General features: G+C 40.8%; 1 protein-coding gene across 2 annotated transcripts; it reads right to left on the bottom strand.

The window, feature by feature from the left end:
• Positions 1–11296: 11296 nt before the first annotated feature.
• LOC122881454 (sperm acrosome membrane-associated protein 6) lies at positions 11297–18454 on the bottom strand. 2 transcript variants are annotated; one of them, XM_044207707.1, is made up of 9 exons: positions 17191–18454; positions 16920–17006; positions 16616–16687; positions 16348–16371; positions 16172–16249; positions 15532–15635; positions 13355–13511; positions 11553–11722; positions 11297–11401 (listed from the first exon to the last, which is right to left on the bottom strand). In XM_044207707.1, the coding sequence occupies exons 1-9, from the start codon at positions 17402–17404 to the stop codon at positions 11357–11359; spliced, it is 951 nt and encodes a 316-aa protein (XP_044063642.1). In that variant the 5' UTR covers positions 17405–18454; the 3' UTR covers positions 11297–11356. The 2 variants fall into 2 exon arrangements, with proteins under 2 accessions (XP_044063642.1, XP_044063641.1); XM_044207706.1 differs by having other exon boundaries at positions 11553–11733; positions 17191–18171.
• Between the last annotated feature and the right edge of the window lie 2502 nt (positions 18455–20956).

Here is a 20956-nt window from a genome sequence, read left to right as displayed (position 1 = left end):
TTTTATTTTCAAATTGTTTCATTTTGACTTAAAGATTGCTTGCATAAATCGAAAATCAGGTTACATTTTTTATATTTCATTTTAATTTTCAAATTTGAATTAACATTTGAATATTGTCCACTGTACAGCGGGTTACAACTTTGAAAATGAAATGTCAAACAGCTTTTCCATTTTCATTTTAATATAGTCATAGAACGTCCACACAAGTATGTGAAAATGAAAATTGGATTATTGCATTTTCATTTTTACTCAAAAATCACATAAATATGTGGAAAATTATAATGCTATTGTGGAATTACATTTTCATTTTCAAGTTTACATTATCATTTGAATATAGTCCCGTATACGCTTCCATAGTTGTGTCTTTCCCTCACAACCATTTGTGTTTTTCTATTCACTTTGTATGCAATCACGCTGCATCTAAAATCTGCCTTTCATTTTGTCTGAACAAACTTACAGCCGTGCTAGTGGCTCTGTGAGGTAAAATTTTGACCTGATGATGGGGCTAGATGAAAAGAATACATCATCTGGGAACCATGAATATCTGTGTAGAATTTTGTGCCAGTCCATGAAGTAGATGTTAGGATATTTCTCAGGTTAAGTGAAAAGTTTGACCTGCTGGTGGGGATACAGGAAAAGTCAGGGTATCACCACGTCATTAGGATTCATCTTTTGGGCACCATATATATCTGTGCCATATTTTACGGCAATCCATCCAGTAATTGTCAAAACATTTTACTAAAATGTAAAAAATGTCAACCTCATGGTAGCGCTAAAGGAAAGGTCAGAGGACCATCACAGTCATTAGAATTCATGCTCTGGGGACCATGAATGTCTGTACAAAATTTTATGGAAATGTATCCAACGGTTGTGTAGATATTTCAGTTTCGACTAAAGTTGTGGACCAACGACTGACCGACTGATATTGCCATCCCTAGGCCCCAGGCAATAAAAAACTGAGAAACCAGTAGACTCTGCATATTTTAATTTAACTACTTTTAGGCCAACTACTTTAAGAGGGGTTGGGTGGGTAGTACTTGGAGGGACCTGGACTCATGGAGGGACCTGGACTCAGATTTTCTAAAATCCCAGACACGGCCTTAGCTGGGAGCTTACCTTTTCATTTTTGGGATTTTTCATCACCATGGTCTTGCAGCGGAAATCATTGATGTTGTGTGTTATCAGACATGAGTCAATATTTAATTAGAATGGGTGCTGTGGTTTCCAGCATTGCTGTGGGGTGATGCCCAAGAGAGCAGACTGTGCCTGAGTTGTCCGATACCTCCTTCTTGTACCTGGAACCACCAACCACAGTTACAGTCTGTTGCCCCACAGTTATTAGAACAAAACAGGAGGTTCTTAGCAACTACATAACTATTAAGAAAGACGTATAACACTTTGTAGCAGAGCATTCGTCAGTGACATGATTGGCTGCCACAGTTTGAGTCATTTACTGGCTATTAAAATGCACAAACATGCTGTTCTTTTCCCTCTATTGACTGTTGTCAATGTGATCTCAATCTTTTGACTAAGTGAAACCAAATTTTACTCTGCAGCTCCAAAGGTTAGGTGTTCTTGACCAACAACACTGATTGAATAAGAAATCACTTACAGCAATACATTTGGCAAAGTATTTTTCTAGTCATGTAACACATGTAATTGAAAAGTATCAATGAACAGGTTGAGCAATATGGGTCATCTCTGGATTTTACTTTAATGCAGCATGTGGAATGTAATGTGGGATCTATAAACTGCATGAATCTATACTGAATCATTTGATAATTTTGACCTGATAATAAGTGAGATGACTTGGTATTATCAGTACATCTTATCTCTTCATTTTATCTATGTGAGGCTTTAATTATGGATGGATGGATGGATGGATAAAAAGTAGAGACACTACATGTGTTGTTTTTAGAGCACATTAGAAGTTACATCTGCCAACAGCTTTGTTTTCAGTCACAAAACAGGCATAGTATTTCTTCAAAGACATATGGCAGTACTCCCAGAGACCAGAATAATTTAAAACATTTGTACAATGTGATGCAGTACTAACCAGTAGCCCTACAATAAATACTATATTAAACTTAGACTGTTAAAGGCTGGTGAGTTAAAGGTGTAATCCAAAAACATAAACTAATACCACATTGAGTTAATGGGGTACAATGGTGATCAAGTATTGCTCTTCCAAAAGGACTTGCAAGAGATTAAAAAAGAATGATCAAAATCAAAGCGGCAGAGGCCCAGATATCCTCAAGCTTCAATACATCCCATGTTTCCTGTAATGCAACTCTATGGCATCTCTTCATTAGACCTCCCTTCCACTTCTTTCAAGCTCCAAGCTCAAACTGAAATGACCCTGATGATCTGGGTTATTTTTTCAGACTGACAAAGCTCTTCCAGAGTCACAAAAGATACTGACAACTGTTTTCACAGGGTGAGTAGAACTCCTCATTACGAGCAACCTGATCTTCATTTGTAAAATTGGTGGAATGCCCTATTAAACAATGTAAATTAATTGTAAAAATATTTAATTAAATGTATGTGGATTTTATGTGAGTATGAACATGCCTGTGTGAATACATGTTATCATGTGTGCTTTTGTGTTTGTGTTTGTGTGTGACAGAGAGATTTGAGTGTAAGTCACATTGACCCGAAGCAACCAGGTGAAGCCTGACACTTTTTTTGAAGAAGCAATGTATACGTTTTCAGGTCACTGATCAGAGTAGGCTACAAAAGGATAAGTAGAATATTTTTTACGTGATACTTAATGACTTCTGCCATTCATTCTTGAGCGGACCACAAAGGCAGACTCTAACATCAGAGGGTTATGGGCGAGGCGTTAGGCTTTGAAGATTCACTCTAAAAATTCACATGTCGGCAAATATGACCACAGTGGCATAGTTTTAGTAAAAATCTGTTTTGCAATAGAAGTACTTCCCCATACTCACATATAATTCAGATTTGTGTTTGGGGATGTTGTATTTTGTTTTAGCAACCAGATATTCTCTGGACCACAGCCCTGATGTGACATACTGTAAATGTAACAACAAAGGTCAACGCAAATTCAAGCTAAATATCCTCTAAGGCTGAATCAAGTGGACTTTCTGCAGAGTTCCAGAGAGTCCGCTTGGGGTGCAGACTTCACCAGACTTCACTGATTTAATTACCCACAATTGACTGCAATATAGATGTGACATTGTAGTTTTGCCAATTGCAAAAATAATATATTAGGAATGTTTTTTTTATTGTAGAAAATTCAAATTTACAAACTCTAAGGCAAACAGTCATTACAATTATAAAATTTCCATAATGTAGAATGAGCAGACACTACATAAGAGACATAAAACATTTACATAGAGACAACTAGAATATGGTATATAAAAAAATACATTAAGATAGATCAAGTTTATTTGTATAGCACATTTCAAAGGCAATTAAAAGTGCTATACCCCAAAATCAAAAATACCTATGTTTCCTCCTACCTGTAGTGCTATGTATCCATCTAGATTGCTTTGGAGTGAGTTGCCAAGTTTTGGAGATATTGTCTTTAGAGATGTCTGCCTTTTTTGAATATAATGGGACTATATGGCACTCGGCTTGTGGTGCTCAAAGCGCCAAAAACATACATTTGAAAAACTCAACAGCAATATCTCTTTCCAGAAATCATGACCTGGTTACTCAAGATAATCCACAGACCTTGTTGTGAGCAGTTTCATGTAGGAACTATCAGTAGAAAAAAAAATTGTTCCTACATGAAGCTGTTCACAACAAATCTGTCAGCTAACGTTAGCAATGATGCTAACGGCCATAGTTGCAAATGCTAACTTCAACTATGTTAACTGACAAAAAAATTAAAACATTTTCCCACAAAAAAAAATGTTGTCTTGTTCACTCTCTCACTCAGTTACCCTAAGATCATTGTATAGCTAGAAAATGGAAAAAGCAAATCTGTCATGTTATTAACAAGTGGGAAACTCTGGGTCTGAAAAGTGAAGCCAATGCGGAAGTGCCTTAAACCTGCATTCTTTCTAATGGCCAGCAGGGGGTGACTCCCCTGGTTGCAAAAAGAAGTCTGATTGTATAGAAGTGTCTGAGAAAATTATGTTACTTCTCAACTGATTTATTTCCTCAGTAAACAAGTGAGTTTATGGTCTCAATTGTTAGTTACATGATGTTCACTTTGTAAGTTATGGTCCCATTTAGTGTAAAATGGACGATAAAGCAAAGTATGCTTCAGGGTGTGGCAACCTTGTGATTGACAAGTTGCTACCACAGCGACCTGTCAATCAGGATAGAGCTCAACAGTGAGGTTCTGGAAGTGAAAATCCCATTCATATTCTGAATTGAGGATTTTGATTAGTAGCCCTAATGTCGTAACCATCCAAGGAAGACTTACCACGAGCTATGAGATTGTGAAACGATGGTGTATGCTCCTGTAGAACCCACAAATCTGTTTGAAATCAACCTTATTTTAAGAAAAACATTTTTTATTTGCGATCTCATGGAGAAGTACTACACTTCCCACAATCCTAAAGCTGCATGCTGCGTTTTTTTAGAGAATCACTACAAGTCAGTGTGTGTGAGGCTAGCTTAGGGCCAGTATGAAAGACAAGACATACAGGTTGTGGGGAGTTTTGCAGGCTGGCTAACATTAGCTAACATGAGTCTACATGAAACTACACGAGTCCTACTAATCAAGCTGTTAAACTATATACATATTTTTTTTTTTCCATTTTCCAATCTTTGTTTTTGCTCTAAATCAAATGTTTTATGGTCACGATTCCTCTCGTAGTTGATTGGCTTGGTTCCAGGCTTAAAACTCTTTATATAAGGATTTTCTGAAACGTCAGTGGAATGAATTGATGGGAAATTCACTAAGGGAACCGGAGCCGTTAAAAAAATGGGCGGTCACTGTTGAGCCCTATAGAGGCATAGCAATATGTATCCGTCCCCAGCTCCACCCTGTCATCCAAATATGGTCACTTCCAAAAAACCAAGATGGTGACGGCCAAAATGCCAGACTTGAGGCTTCAAAATGGTAGTCCACAAACCAATGGGTGACGTTATGGTGGCATGTGCCGGTGGAACATGAGCGGCATACCACTCTAGGGATTGGCATATTCCGCTGAACCACTAGTGGCACACCATCAGCCACTTTTCGATCTCGGCATCTCTCAAATTTTGCCAGCTGTCTAAAACACACACACACAGACAGACAGAGAGATAACACGAGACTAACATCTTGTTTCCTCTCCTTGACAAAGAGAAAGAGATCCAGAAGCTGTGCTTGATTGGTCAGTGAATGAAAATCTGAACTGAAATTGACAGCAGTGCATCACTTGACTATGGATAACTGTTTAGCTCCCTTAGATTTAAAAATCCCTTCCTAACAAAAAACCCTGCAGAATAGTGTACTAAAATGAGTAACTGAAAGATAACCACTTGATTTGTCCAACGCAGACTATTGAAGCCTCAAATTAGATTAATTTGAACTTTGGAGTGCATTTTTTTTACCTACAGATGGCATTGTAGCTTAATAGAGCAGTAACCAAACCCACAAAACACTGGGAACTGCATGTACTACGGCCAGCTTGGTCACCTCCGGGAATCCTGTCTGGTACGGCCAAAAGATTGGACTCACCACTGGCAGTGGGGATAGTGGTGCATCGTACATCTGTTTCAGCCCCATCCCTGTCACGCATGCAATTATCTGCTACAATCTGTCACCGGACTGACTCCTTTTCAGGATCAGCTCTTCTTGATTCAGGCGCTGATGACAGTTTTCTTGGACCAGGAGATGGCCACACGACATGGAATCTCATTAGAGCGCCTAGAAAAACCTCTCATCGTCAACGCCTTGGATGGCAGGCTCTTGGCCCAAGTAACTCACCGTACTGTACCGATCACCCTCATCCTTTCTGGTAATCACCAGGAAACCATCCAACTCAACATCATTTCCTTTCCCAATTCCCCGCTGGTCCTAGGACACACATGGCTTTGTCTCCATAAACCACACATCAACTGGTCAGCTGGAAGAATCATCAGCTGGAGTACGTTCTGCTTTTCTACATGCCTGCAATCCGTACTCCCACCAACAGATGACACCATAACTCCAGCCTCAGATCCTCCTGACCTGACTTCCATCCCAGCAGTGTACCATGACTTGGGTGAGGTTTAACGGAAGGATTTGGCCCTCTCCTTACCACCTCATTGGCCCTATGACTGCACCATCGATCTGCTGCCAGGTGCCACTCTCCCTTCCAGCCAGTTGTATAACCTGTCTCATCCTTTCACTCCTCATCCTCTCCAGTTGGGGAGGGGTTTTTCTTCGTGGCCAAGAAGGATAAATCCCTTTGGCCCTGCATTGAGAGCGGGCAGGTGAAGACAGACCTGGAAAAAGTAAGAGCGGTGAATGAGTGGCCCAAACCTACCACCCGCAAGCAACTGCAACGGTTCCTGGGTTTCGCTAATTTCTACCCTCGCTCGGAAGCAGACATCGCATTCCTCAAGCTCAAGAAACTATTTTCTTCCGCGCCCATCCTCACTCAACTGGACTCCTCCGTGCAGTTTGTGATGGAAGTGGACGCCTCGGACACTGGCGAGGGGGCGGTGTTCTCTCAGCAGTCCAGCTCCGATCACAAGCTCCATCCCTGTGCCTTTTTTTCCCCTCGACTAACCCCAAAGGAACGGAACTATAATGTTGGCAACAGAGAGCTCCTCGCCATCAAACTGGCACTGGAAGAGTGGAGATACTGGTTGGAGGGGTCCAAGTTGCCATTTGTCGTGTGGACTGACCATAAAACCTGTTCTACAACTCACAACAGGCTTGGTGGGCTCTGTTCTTCGGCCGCTTCAACTTTTCCCTCACCTACAGGCCGGGATCTAGGAACATCAAACCGGATGCCCTTTCTTGCCAGTACATGGCCGAAGACACCTCCCCTGATCCAGACTCCATCCTTTATCCTCATGCATCATTGAGGGACATGGGAGATTGAAGCTAAGGTGAGGGAGGCCCAGCAAACATAGCCTGACCCGGGTAATGGACCGCCCGACTGTTTGTTTGTTCCTGACACTGCACATTCCCAAGTGCTTCTATGGGCGCGCACTTCAGAGTTTGTCATCCTGGTATCAGCCACACCCTGGATCTCTTAAATAGGCACTTCTGGTGGGCCACCATAATCAAACCAGTGTCTTCCAGTCCTTTGTGCCCGCCGTCCGGTGCCCCTCCACCTGTCATCGACAACCATCCTGCCTACACTGTCTGATGGCTACTGGATGTGCGCTGCTGAGGCAGGGGTTTTCAGTACCTCGTGGACTGGGAGGGAAATGGGCCAGAGGAACGGTCCTGGATTCCCCGATCATTTATCATGGACAACCAACTTATCAAAGACTTCCACCGCTAACATCCAGACAGACCAGGTGGGTCGCCAAGAGGCTCCCATTGAGGGGGGGTATTGTCATGGTACAACGCCTCTCCCTCTCTTCATTCATTCTCTAGCTCTCCCTCTCGCTCTGAGCTGTGGAGGAGAGGCCAACTTTGAATCGTGCAACAGACAGCAACAGACAAATCCTACTTATTCTTCTGTAATTCTTCAGATGTGAATATTAGATATAAATGAGGTCTGTGTGTTAAGTAAATGGTATCACTTCATTTTAAGTTACTGATCTGATCTCTGGAAAATATATAAAAATCAGTCTGAGTAAAGGGAAAGAACACTGGTTAAAATTGGATAGAAAATGTAAACAAAATGTCCTATTGATGGACCCATATGCAGAACCCAAGGAAGTGGTAAACTCGATTGTAGTAGCAACAGTCTTTATTATAATACGGCAAGCAATCACAGGTAGATAAATGCTTTTCCAGAGCGGGTGAGTCAGAATCAGAATCAGAAATACTTTATTGATCCCCATAGGGAAACTCTTTGTTACAGTAGCTCGTCTTTAGGTCAGTGCACACAGGAGAAAGTACTAGAAAACGATATGATACACTATAAACACTATAAAACAGGTCAGAAATAAATTAAGTATCATGTCGGTATAAGTATAAGATAAACTAAGTGTCGAGTACCAAGTGGGTTTACTGGTTGATGATGAAAGTACAGTCTAAAATACAATGTAACTAATTATGTAATAAATAATATTAATAAGCGGAGGTGCATGTACTGTCGAAGAGTAGTTGAGGTATATAGTATCAGTAGCAATAAATAAGAAAAAACTAACAAGGGAAAACTAATATTGCACGGAAGTAGTACACAGAATATTGCACAATTATTATTAATTATGGCGGAAATGTAATGCTCAATGTCCAGTTTAGTGACCTAGGGTCAAACAGACTAACCCTTAGAGGGAGGAGTTAAATAGTTTGATGGCCACAGGCAGGAATGACTTCCTTTGGCGCTCTGTGGTGCTTTTTGGTGGGATGAGTCTTCCGCTGAAGGTGCTCCTTTGCTTGACCAGCACGTCATGGAGTGGGTGGGAGACACTGTCCAAGATGGCATGTAGTTTGGCCAGCATCCTCCTCTCTGACACCACTGCCAGAGAGTCCAGCTCCACCCCCACAATGTCACTGGCCTTGCGGATCAGTTTATTGAGTCTGTTGGCGTCCGCTACCTTTAGCCTGCTGCCCCAGCATCCAACAGCATACAGGATAGCACTGGCCACCACAGACTCGTAGAACATCTTCAGCATGGTCCGGCAGATGTTCAAGGACCTCAGCCTCCTCAGGAAATAGAGGCAGCTCTGGCCCTTCCTGTAAACAGCCTGAGTGTTCTTGGTCCAGTCCAGTTTGTTATCTAAGTGTACTCTCAGGTACTTGTAGTCCTCCACAATGTCCACACTGACCCCCTGGATGGAAACCGGGGTCACTGGTGCCTTGGCCCTCCGTAGATCTACAACCAGCTCCTTTGACTTTGTCGCATTGAGCTGCAGATGGTTCTGCTCGCACCATGAAACAAAGTTACCCACCACAGCCCTGTACTCCGTCTCATCACCACCGCTGATACATCCCACCACAGCAGAGTCATCAGAAAACTTCTGAAGGTGGCAGGACTCTGTGTGGTAGCTGAAGTCTGTGGTGTAGATGGTGAAGAGGAAGGGAGAGAGGACGGTCCCCTGAGGGGCCCCAGTGTTGCTGACCATGCTGTCTGACACACAGTGCTGCAGGCGCACGTGCTGTGGTCTGCCAGTCAGGTAGTCCACAATCCAGGACACAAGGGGGGCATCCACCTGCATCGCTGCCAGCTTCTCCCCCAGCAGGGCAGGCCGGATGGTGTTGAAAGCACTGGAGAAGTCAAAAAACATGATCCTCACCGTGCTTGCTGGCCTGTCCAGGTGGGTGTGGATGCGGTTAAGCAGGTAGATGATGGCGTCCTCAACTCCCAGCCGGGGCTGGTAGGCGAACTGAAGGGGGTCCAGGAGGGGTCTGACCATGGGCCGCAGCTGTTCCAGCACTAGTCTCTCCAGGGTCTTCATTATGTGGGAGGTCAGTGCCACCGGTCTGTAGTCCTTGGAGCCACTGGAGCGTGGAGTCTTCGGCACAGGAACGAGGCAAGATGTCTTCCACAGAATGGGGACCCGGTGTGGTCCGCTGTAGCCAGTGATGACGTAGTAGACACAGTCCGTGAAGAACCGACTGGGCTCAGAGGATGGAGACAGTGAGTGTAGGTTCTGGGTTTGGCTCTTGTAGCGTGACAGGCAGAACGGGAAAGGCAGCTGGCTCGTGTAGGAAGGCAGCTTTGCAGAGATCAGAGAGGACAGTGGCTGCGATCACCAGCAGGGAATAATTACGGGTCTCCAGAAGGCAGTGGTCAAAACCAGGAAATCAGTCCAACTAGCCAAACAAATCCGACAGGGAGCAGGCAAAGTTCAAAAGTCCATAATCCAGGCACGGCCCAAGGGAACAAAGAATCAATTAAACAGAACTCACAGATAGGAAATGCCGGGAGTAAAGACAGGAAGTAAAACCACAAGACACACGAGGAGAGGGGAACACTACAAAATAAAACAGGAAACAGGACAAAATTCCAAACTATGACAATTGAAGTACTTGCCAAGTTATTTCTATAAGATCATGCCATGGGCCAACACTCATGGCCTACCACAAGCAGTTAAGGACAACTTATAACACCGCTCTTGGTGAATATCAAAACTGACCCCTTCAACGCTATAATAGGCCTAATGTAGGCCTAATTACAAAGACATATAATTCCTCTATATTTTGCATGTAAGCCATCATTTAACTTTGTAGAACTATATACAATACATTACCAGCCAATTATCAACTGCTTATTGGGAAAAAGAATATAATTATACAATTATTTGGTTGTAATTTCCAAGAAATTTCAAAGAAGTTACTTGCTAATTATTATCAACTTACCAGGAAGTAGATGTTTGTAATGGATATCAATTAACTTTGTATTCCTTTCCTGGAAATATATTAAAAAAATTACCAGCTATTTATTACCTGCTTATTGGGAAATAGTGAATATAATGAATGAATGTAATCATTAAATAACATTGGGGGTAATTATCAATAAAATTTCGGGGTAAATGGGGTAATTTCAAAGAAATTTGAAATATGATACTTGCTAATTATCCCCTACTTATCATGAAATTTGCGGACCTGTAAAGTGAAGTGTCCCGGACTGACATACATTCTTCTTTTGTGTAAACAAAAGAGGAATGTAGGAATATGTACCATGTCAACTTGTGGTATGTACTAAAACTGCAACTTTTTTTTTAGGGGAATTTAAATTTAATAGTAATTGGACAACATGGTAATTTTCCACTGAATCATGCTTTTTAGCTTTAGATTATTTTGACACAGTTTTTGGAAAAGATATTTAGATCCTTTACTTGAGTAAAAAGCAGCAACATTATAACACAGTGTAAAAATAATCAATTACAAGTAAACTTTTTATAAGCTCATCATATGTTTTGAGTGTCAAATCTGAATATGCAAAGTAACTAGTAACTATAGCTGTCAAATAAATGTAGTGGAGTAAAAAGTACAATATTTTCTTAGTGGAGTAGAAGTATAAAGTAGCACAAAATTTGAAATACTCAAGTAAACTTTAATATAAGTACCTGAAAATTTGACTTTGTAAGTACAGTAAGTGAGGAAAGCTAGTTAGTTACTTTCCATCCTTTACAAATGAGAATAAATGTGGTTGCTACATACAGCACAGTGTAGGTTGGGCACCACTGATAAAGCTGTGCAATCTGCCCTCTAGTGGTGGAAGGAGTCACACACAGGTTTTCTGTAAACTATGACGTAACGCGCTGTAGAAGACCATAAGAAGAAATGCCTTTATTGCACTACATATATCCTAAATCTTCATCTCCATATGCTTGTTCAGCATGAGTTATTTGCTCTGGTATTGATGACCAATACAGAGCCCTGTAATAAAGAAAAGAAAGAAAAATTGGGAGATATGATACCAACAAAATATGCTTTGGCTAGTGGCATCTTGGATTCACAGGAAATGTGTGTATTATAAGTTTCATTGCTGTTTATGTCTGATATTTTGCAAATAATAGCTTTGTTTTACCCCAAGGAGAGGAATAGCAGCAGGAGCAAAGCAGTTAAACAGGCAGTGAAAAGCAGTGGTGAGGGGAGGAGGAGAGAGTGGGGAGGACCACCAGGCACAGGGAGTAACCGCCCTCCTGGGAGCAGAGACTGGTCGAATATCTCCTGCAGCTCTGTGTGGCCTGCCACAACCTGGGGGGTCACTTAGAGAGAGAGATGGAGAGAAAGAATACAGGGGAGAATTGGAACTCACATTAAGGACAAAAGTAAAAGATATGGGTGAAGGAACAGTGAGAGTGCAAAAAAAAACACTCTGAAACACTATGATTTGTTATAGTTTCACGAAATTTTTGCACAAATATATTTGAGAAAGGTCAATAATAATATTAATAGTATAATAATAATAATGCAAACTTTAATCATAAAGAGAAAAGAAAAAGTAATGTCCTAGTAAGAATTTACATTAATACTTAATCAGGAAAGATACATATGCATACATACTTATGCACACATGCAAAGATGTATGACTATGCATATCCATACATGTATATACATAAATGCGCACCCACTCATTTACATCTGTATAGATTAATTTCATTGATGGCCTCCATAACTTCATTTTATGTAGCGCAGCCATTTAACCCATTTTGTATAATAAACTGTCAATATTTCCTCTGATTTTATATGTGATTTCTGCCCTGTGCTTTTAATTTGCTTCCACTTTCCCTCCCACACTATGTAATTACTTTAAAAAAACACATCAATATTCTAAGTATATATTCATCGGTTGTATCCATTATCTCACAAGGCATTACATCTAATAAGGTAAATAAAATCTGCACCCATAGAAAACATTTTATTCACCAACCCAAAATGATTTTAAAGGCAGAATAAGTAGGATTTGCCAGTTGCTGCTTGTAAACACACAATTCAAAGTTGGCCCCTCCTCCCCAGCCCAACGGCAAGAGCGAGAGAGCGAGCTAGAGAGTGAACAGAGTGAGAACAAAGTAGTGAATCAGAGAAATAAAACATTATTTTATGATTGCTTCATGGCGGTTACGATCTAAAGCACAAATAAAATTGCATACACCTCCGCACAAGCTGCGGAAAGGAGCCACATTGCCGGATTTTGTGTGAATGCTGTCCCCGGCTTCTCTGCTCTCTGCTCTGCGTGTGTGTCAGCCCCGCCCTCGATCAAAAAGACAGACCTCCAGCTCTTCCATCAGTCTTGCATAGCCAGATCTCCACACTTCATTTTAGTACTGTGCCAATGCTGGAAATACATCCATGACCAACAGAGAGCAGAGGAGAGAGACAGAGACAGCAATGTAAGTCGCTACGTTTAGAGTCCCGACCTCACAGCCTGAGCGCTGTTATTGGCTCGGGGCTACACACCACTGACCAATGGTTGATGCCCAGAAACATCCAGAACACAGCAAAATAATAAGAAACTAAGAAAATACAGGCAGAGGGCAGCGTCTCTGCAGATACAGTCACCGCCACACACTTCTAGTGGGTCATAAGTGATGATTGAGAGGGATTATTTTTGAGGGATTATATATGAGTCTATACATAGAAAATCCTACTTATTCTGCCTTTAACATTTTACATGATCAAAATATATGGATGAAATTTGCATAGGTTTTTTTCACATTCCTTGGAACACTTAAATGATGAAACACTATTTAGTGTATTTATACTGCAGCCGTATCATCTAAGCATATTCTCTCCTTAAGTGTTAAGGAGTTGTACAAATGACCTCCCACTGATCTGTATTAATCACAATATCCAGTTCTTTCTCCTAAAAATGGTGTATCCTGTTACCTGTGAGATAGTAGTATAGTCTGACAATGGAGCGCAGGCCTGAGTAGATCTCACACTGGTAGGTGCCCTGATGCTGCAAGCTGGTTGAAGGGATAGAATAGAGCCTGTCCACCCCCGCAGTCACTTCTTTAAACTGATCCACCTGCTGCGTTTTCACCTGTCCAGAAATAAATTCTTACAAATACTGTAGGCAGGAATCATTTATGCTAATCTGCACAGATGCAAAAACAGAGTTAATATGACTTGAAAGTGGTGTTAAAAGAACAATTCAACATTTTGGGGAATATGCTTATTAACTTTCTTGCAGAAAGTTAGATGAGAAAATTGATACTACTACAATGTCTGTATGTTAAATATGAAGCTACAGTCAGCAGCCAGTTAGCTTAGCTTAGCAGAAAGACTTCTGGGAGAAACAGGGAGAAACAGCTTGCCTGGCTTTAACCAAAGGTAACAAACAGGACCTCTAAAGCTTACTAATTAACATGTTATTTCCCGTTTGTTTAAACCGCTCAAAACCCAAGTGTAAAAATGACAATTTGTAGTTTTACAGGAAGTTATGTGCTGGAATATTTCTAGGCAGGGTGCAGAGAGTTCCTGGAGTCTGATGGTTGCCTGGCAACCTCACAGTGACAACAAGATTGCAGGAAGTCACTGCATACGGCCAATAAATAGTCCATGTATTATTAGAACTGGATACCGGACCCAAAGATGGCGCCTATTTACTTCAATGAAAATTGCTTGCCTGGAGCACACGACAAAAAAGTTTCTAGCTTTCGGGTTTATTTCCGGGGTATGCAGCTAACTGACTATGTACGTTTGGCCCATGGACTTTACATTGTGATGACGCCATAGATTTTTAAATTGCTTTTCTCAGCTCGAGGAAAGCTTTACAAATGTAAAACCTCCATGGATCAAAAATTCATAATGGAAATATTCATAATTGACCTTGTTTGCAGTTTGAGGTGTCCTGTCAACAGTTTTACAGATGTCTCTTTTATAATTGTGGCCTACGGGTAAAATGCTTTTTGGGCCACAGGAGAATTTTTTGTTGCAATACCGCCAGTGGACATTGGAAAAAATTGGACGCAAGGCTGAGGGGCGGCGCCGTATCCAGGTCTTATACATCAATGAAATAACACATACATAAACCTCCCAAAAAACCACAACATGTCATTTTTATACTAAAATTTTCATACGAATTAAACAAATTAGATATAATGTGTTAATATAGTGAGCTTTAAAGGTGCTGGTGTGACTTGTTCACTAAGCAACCACTGTGTTGTGTTTGATGTTGGTAGAATGATGGAAGGGAGGCCTGCCCTGCGTTTATTTCTGTGCTATTGTCTGGGTAGGAACAGAATTTATGTACTGGTCAGTCACAGTGTTGGCACTCACATAAAAGATCAATAAGCTATTTTAGCACAATGGCTAGCTAGCTTGTTTACCGAGTGTGCCATTTTACGATAGCCTATATGACCAATTTAGCACTGTAAAATGCTTTGCATCCACTCATCAGGCTTTGTAGTTGCATCTCAATAAGTCGGTGTAGTCCCTCATTCGTCCAGGAGTGTTCTATCGTAGAAAAGGTTTCAGTCGTAGTCATCTGGACACTGTTTTCAGAATCAAGACGTTTCGGCTCCCATCCAATTTTTCACAGTTGAGAATGACTTCCGGATGGGAGCCAAAACGTCTTGATTCTGAAAACAGTGTCCAGATGACTACGACTGAAACCTTTTCTACGATCTCAATAAGTCACAACACCAGCATGTTCATACAGAGGACATTTTGATATAAATTGCTAAATTTGTGAGGTGTGCTGAACTCAACAACCTTGGGTGTATCTCATAAACTGGCAGGTTAAACCACGGCACCAACTGATGAATAACAAGCCTACATTAATAAATATGGCAAGTGGAATCGCATACTGTACAAACCCTGTTAATGGTAGGCAGATTTTTTTTGTTTTACCTTAGAATACAGCCAGGCTAGCTGTTTCCTAAGCTAAGATAACTGTGTCCTGGCTCCAGCTTCATATTTAACAGACAAACATGAGAGTGGTATCAAGCTTCTCATCAACTCTTGGCTAGAAAGCCACTATATATATTTCTCAAAATGTTGAACTATTCCTTTAAATGTATTGCAGTGACCCTAAATGGTTCACCATATGCCAAGCATACCTCTTCCGCAAACCTCCAGATCACCTCAATATTGTTTGGTAAGTGAAATGGCACGTCGCACCACATTCGGCTCCTGCTGTTTTCCATTACTTGAATTTCTTTAACTGAAACAAACATATAGCCACCCACATGCATGCACAAGCAGACACACACGCACGCACACACACACACACATTACATAACATTCACAGGGGGCAGCTCTTGCAGTCTGAGCCCTCCTTAATGATAATACTTAAGCCCATTCTCTGAGGAGTGGAGTAAAAGTGATGATATGCTAAACAGTGGCTGTGCTGTACAGGGTTGATACGAATACCATCGTGTGTGGGAGTCAACTGTCACCTTGCATAAAGAAGCCAAGTACTTAAAGAGTACCTTGGGGGCTCTGTGCAAAAGATATAATGTGTGGAAATAAAACCTTGCCTTGGTCTCTTTTTCAAATCCCGACTTTCTGCTAAGAGCATTTCAAGGATCAAAAGCAGAGCATTTCAAGGATGAAGAGCGGATGCATATGAAGGTGAAAATATAGTTATGTAAGGAAGTGTCATGTCTGGATTAGGACAGTCGTCGTCCCCCCCCATTTGAAAATGGTGATGTAACAGTATCAGTAATCCATTATGTTGGACATATTATTAATACTCACCTGGACAATCGAGAGGGAATTCACAGGAGTCATACTGGCAGGTAATACAGTTGTATACTGCACCTGCACTCTGAAAACCTGATGGGTGCATTCAATTAATACTGACACATGATTAAGATTTTTAGTTTCTAATAACAGAAATGATGATAATGATGATGAAAAATACAGACACTAACCACATGGAGGGAAACATCCAGAAACTGTGAAAACAAAGTAAGATCGTTAACTTAGATTACCAAATCAAAATTTTATTGACAACATCCAGAAGTATGAGTCAGTTCAACCTGACTGCTTCCTTTATTCTCCGCAGTATTTGAAAGGCTGAAATAATGTAACTACCTTATAACAGAGAGAGTACAGAGATCAGAGGGAGCTGTAATGACCTAATGTGGGCCTTACTATAGATGAAAAGATGAAGGGAAAGGGGAAAGGACCATGTCTCACCTCTAGGCAGTTTGGAGGCAGCTGCGATGAAATTGTCTGCTGCTTTCTGCAACCTTTCCTCATACACTGTGTCTGATGGATAGAAAGGAGGAAGAGGAGGAGGAGGAGGAGGAGGAGGAGGAGGAGGGGAAAGACCGAAATATTTGGCTCAACACGTCCTGGTGAATTGTGTGCTTTAGGGCATCATTTTGAAATTTCTCATTTCTAACTCCCCTCCTTTTCTGACCTTACTTAACAATTCTGATGCTCTAAAGACTCATTTACTTGTGCAGTTATGTGTCTAAGAGAGCAGGTGTTTAGCTACCTTTATTCAGTTTTTTGTTGAACTCTTCCACCATGGGCAGAATCTCTTTATCCAGAATTTCTTTCAGCTGTTTCTCATAGCCTTCACCTGGAAGAAAGACACATATCACACAAGTATAAACCAACTTCCTCGCTGTACACACCTACACGTTATCACTAATTATTTACTATTACTATAATTGTTACTATTTAAATGCATTTTATTGCATTTGCCTTGAAGAAAAAATTATAAAACATGACACAAAAAATTGTAAAAAGATCATTTTCCGCACCCACTCTGCCAGCCTCAATCACTCCCTCATGGTTGTTGAATATGCGGTCCAGCTTCCTGAAGCAGGCATCAACATTTCTAACATTGTGCTTAGTCAAAATGTGACCCCAACACAGGCGAAGACTGTCTTGCACATCAACAAAGCACTGATAGCAGCTTAGAGAGGTGCTGAACAGCAAGCTAACACACACGAGCCACAAAGCAGATGTGCACATTTTTCAGCACAGGCATCAAACTCAAAACAATGGTTGCTGTATGAACTGTTTTTATTCAAATCCTGGTCTCACAGTGACCACAAATGTGGAAAGTCCAAGGTTTGATATTCCAGAAGAAGCTTGAAAAATCAAAGCCTTGAATAAGGATTTTATGTGCATATCCCACATGAAATTAAAAGTAAGATTTTGAAAGTATCCTGCTCATGTTTTCTCAACATGCTTGGGTTTGAGAGGAGAGCGCCACAGACTCCCGTCTATACTTCCCTCCATTCTATTGTCTCTAGTCCCCATTTCCTGCTGCCTCAATGCACCAGTTTTACTGCAGAGCACAGAGATGAAGCGAGCCAAGGAGGGAGGCGGCGGCGGTGGCGGTGGGTGGGAGAGGGGCAGATGAAGAGGGAGTTAAATGCTTATGTACGTACAGGGGTAACTGGTGATGTGGCGAGATGGAGAACAAAAGCCAAAAAAAAAAAAGGAACAAAAGGGTCAACAAAATCAATAGAATAGTGAGCAACAAGAAAGAGGAAGTGTATATTCTTGCTGGTGGAGTTTAGAAAATTCAAAAAGTAGTGGTGAAACAATGTTAGAGAAAAAACATGAAGTAAGGAGAAACAGAGAAGAAAGGTAGGTACAAAAGGAAAGAGAGGACACATTAGTGACAGAGGCAGAGAAAGAGGAAGAGGGAGCAGGACTACAAATCAAGTCGACTGCCTCATCACATCCTGTATCCCCCAGTCGTCTACCACCCTCCTCATCTCCCCCCTGGTCCCTCACTTCCAGTGCATCTCCATGGCAACCAGACAGGGCGCCTAATACATGAACTTAATATATTTTCAGTGGCAGGGTGAGCTGGGTACTAATGCATTCATCTGTCTCCACACAGACAAGCCAATCAATATTAGGCAAGAGTCTGCTCCAGGACTGCCAAAGTCAGATAGCTAGTCACGCGGTTGGACATGGAAAATCCCAAATATGTATGTATGTGTGTGTGTCTGAGTGCATTTAATTGTCTGCTTGTATAGAGCATGTGTTGCGACATGGCACTTTGGTAAAATCTTCTCATGCACGTCCAGAGCATTATAAGAGCATAAAATTTTTATAAGATTTCTAGTTGTAAAAAATAAAGACACTTTTTATTTATGTGGAAGATGAGACACTCTTATTCACTTGGGAAAGGAAAAGGGAATAATCTTCAAAAGATGTTGTCAGTTACACTTTATATTCAAGAACTGGTGCTTCATGTAAAAATCGGGCCATTTTGCTTCGTCTAGCAAAGATATTTAGCGCATAAACGGACAAAGGAAAACTACGAGATTGCAAATATAACACCTGTGGAGTTATTTTGGGGGGGTGGGGGTATCAGACAGAAAGACATATTTTTCATAAATTCACACATTACAACTACTTTTTTTTACAATATTTTATTAACATACAGAAGTAAAAAAACAGAGCAACTTTTCCAATACAAAGTATGGAAACATGCACATGATGTACCAATAATTCCACAGATTTTTGAAGGTGACCTTAATGACGGGGTCACAACCCTCGGCTGTCTTCCTATTGGCCCCCATTGCGGGCTATAACACAAAGCTAGCCAATAGGGTTGGCCCCCTGAGAGTGTGCTGCAGGAGGAGGGGTCTTCTTCTTGTCCAACCTGACAAGTCTTGATCAGTTTGAACAGGCAAGATACTGAAGAAACCTAGAGCTGGAGACTAACATACATGAGAGACAGAAGAAAAAAATAGTTTTCTTGTGTATTGGGACAAAAATGTTCATGTAATAATTTTTTCACAAAATGCTCCTTTTTTCTCTAGGACGTTGAAACTGAATGCAGCCCTGTTCCCGAGGACCTCACCTGTGACCTGCTTTGACCTCACAGGTTAAGGGTCTCAGGGACAGAGGGGCATACTGTAAAATTAACATACACTGGAAGGGTTTCAATACAGAACAATTTAATGTACAAAAAACTCAACACTGAGATGAAACGTATTAAAAGAAAGAACCGCATAGTCGCTGCACCGAGACAAAGACATGACCTCATCTGACATTTGGATTCTGCAGCACCGACCGATCTCCTGGTTTGCTGCAGAACAGAAGCAAAACTGATCAGTTAAATTAAAACAAAATCATCACATAATCATGACTTATTTGTTTACATTTCATCCACACTAATCTTTTGCCTTGCAGTGCAGCAACAAGAAGCCAAGTAACATATTTCACAGCAAGGTTCAAATAATTTCAGCAATGCAGCAGTTGGAGGAGATGCAACTAATTTAGGAGAAACAATTAATTTCAAACTGTTGTTAAATGTCATGGCCATTTTGAACATGATTTATTGAGCTAGCACTGACAGATGACAGAGTCTAATTTTCTTTTCGGAGCACAGTGAGCTGAAAGGGCTTTAAAAATCAACTTCATATGTATGTATGAAACACTGGCAGAATTATAGTCTAGAACATAACTTACTTGTCAAAAAAAGGGACATTTATCTTAACTTCTTAATAATTGCCCAACCCTAACCCTTTACTCTATGTAAGACACATTAATAGCAGAATCTTTGTGTCTAAAACATAACTTATATGTCATAGAAAGGGGTATTCAGCTTTAGTTCTTGGTAATTGCTGAGGTGTGACCATTTAGTCCTACACAACTCCCCATAAGAAAATGTAAATGGAGTTACAGTCTAGTCTACAGTCAAAATTTCTGTTTTATCAGTATCTCAACTAAGAGCAAGACAGGATCTGTCTTCTGATTTACCAATTACGATTAAACTAATTTTTGATGATTATGAAGAGGGGGAAGAAGAAGTGCAGGACAAGGCGACATAAATCCACCTGTAAATGAAGTAAAATAATGACACTTTAGACTCAGTCAAACTGTAACAATATAAATATCAATTGTATTTTTTTTATAAATCCAAACATATCTATGTAAAACGTTCTGTATATTTCGGTGATTAAAGAAAGAAAAGTAATTGCATAGAAATATCAGAAGCCAATGCCACCCACTGGTAGACAGACAGAATGACATACTGACTGGGCAAGACTGTATATGTCCATATATTGTAGAAAAGGGAAACTTGTACATTTTATCTGTCTCATCTGTCAGGGAAGCATGTTTTCATCACGTAAAACACATAATTGTGAACGGGAATAAAGGTGCAAGGCGCTGCGTCACGTCCTGCATCAAACTGAACTGCATTCATGCACATTATGTTTTACCTACAGGTTGACTTCATGAGCTACAGGCCTCAAGATTTTAGAATACAACAGTGTGATTTTGAGATTGTCTCAGTTAATGTTGCATGTAACAGACATGGCACCTGGATTAGACCAGCGTAAAATAGCAGACATTTGTCATAACTTCACCTAGAAATGAATTATGGATTTGTCTGCAGTACAGGTTGCTTTCCCCCCATTCATGTCAGTACAAATAAAACAAAACTGTAAATTAATTAAATATTAAATATATTAAATCACATAGCACAACAGAAATGGAAATTTCTGTGTTGAACATATTCATGACAATTGCAGCAGGTGTAAATACATGTTG

Source organism: Siniperca chuatsi, linkage group LG9, assembly GCF_020085105.1.
Source record: "Siniperca chuatsi isolate FFG_IHB_CAS linkage group LG9, ASM2008510v1, whole genome shotgun sequence".
Classification (NCBI taxonomy): Eukaryota; Metazoa; Chordata; class Actinopteri; order Centrarchiformes; family Sinipercidae; genus Siniperca; species Siniperca chuatsi.
Note: the sequence above shows the minus strand (reverse complement) of the source record. Positions and strands in the feature narration are given on the sequence as shown.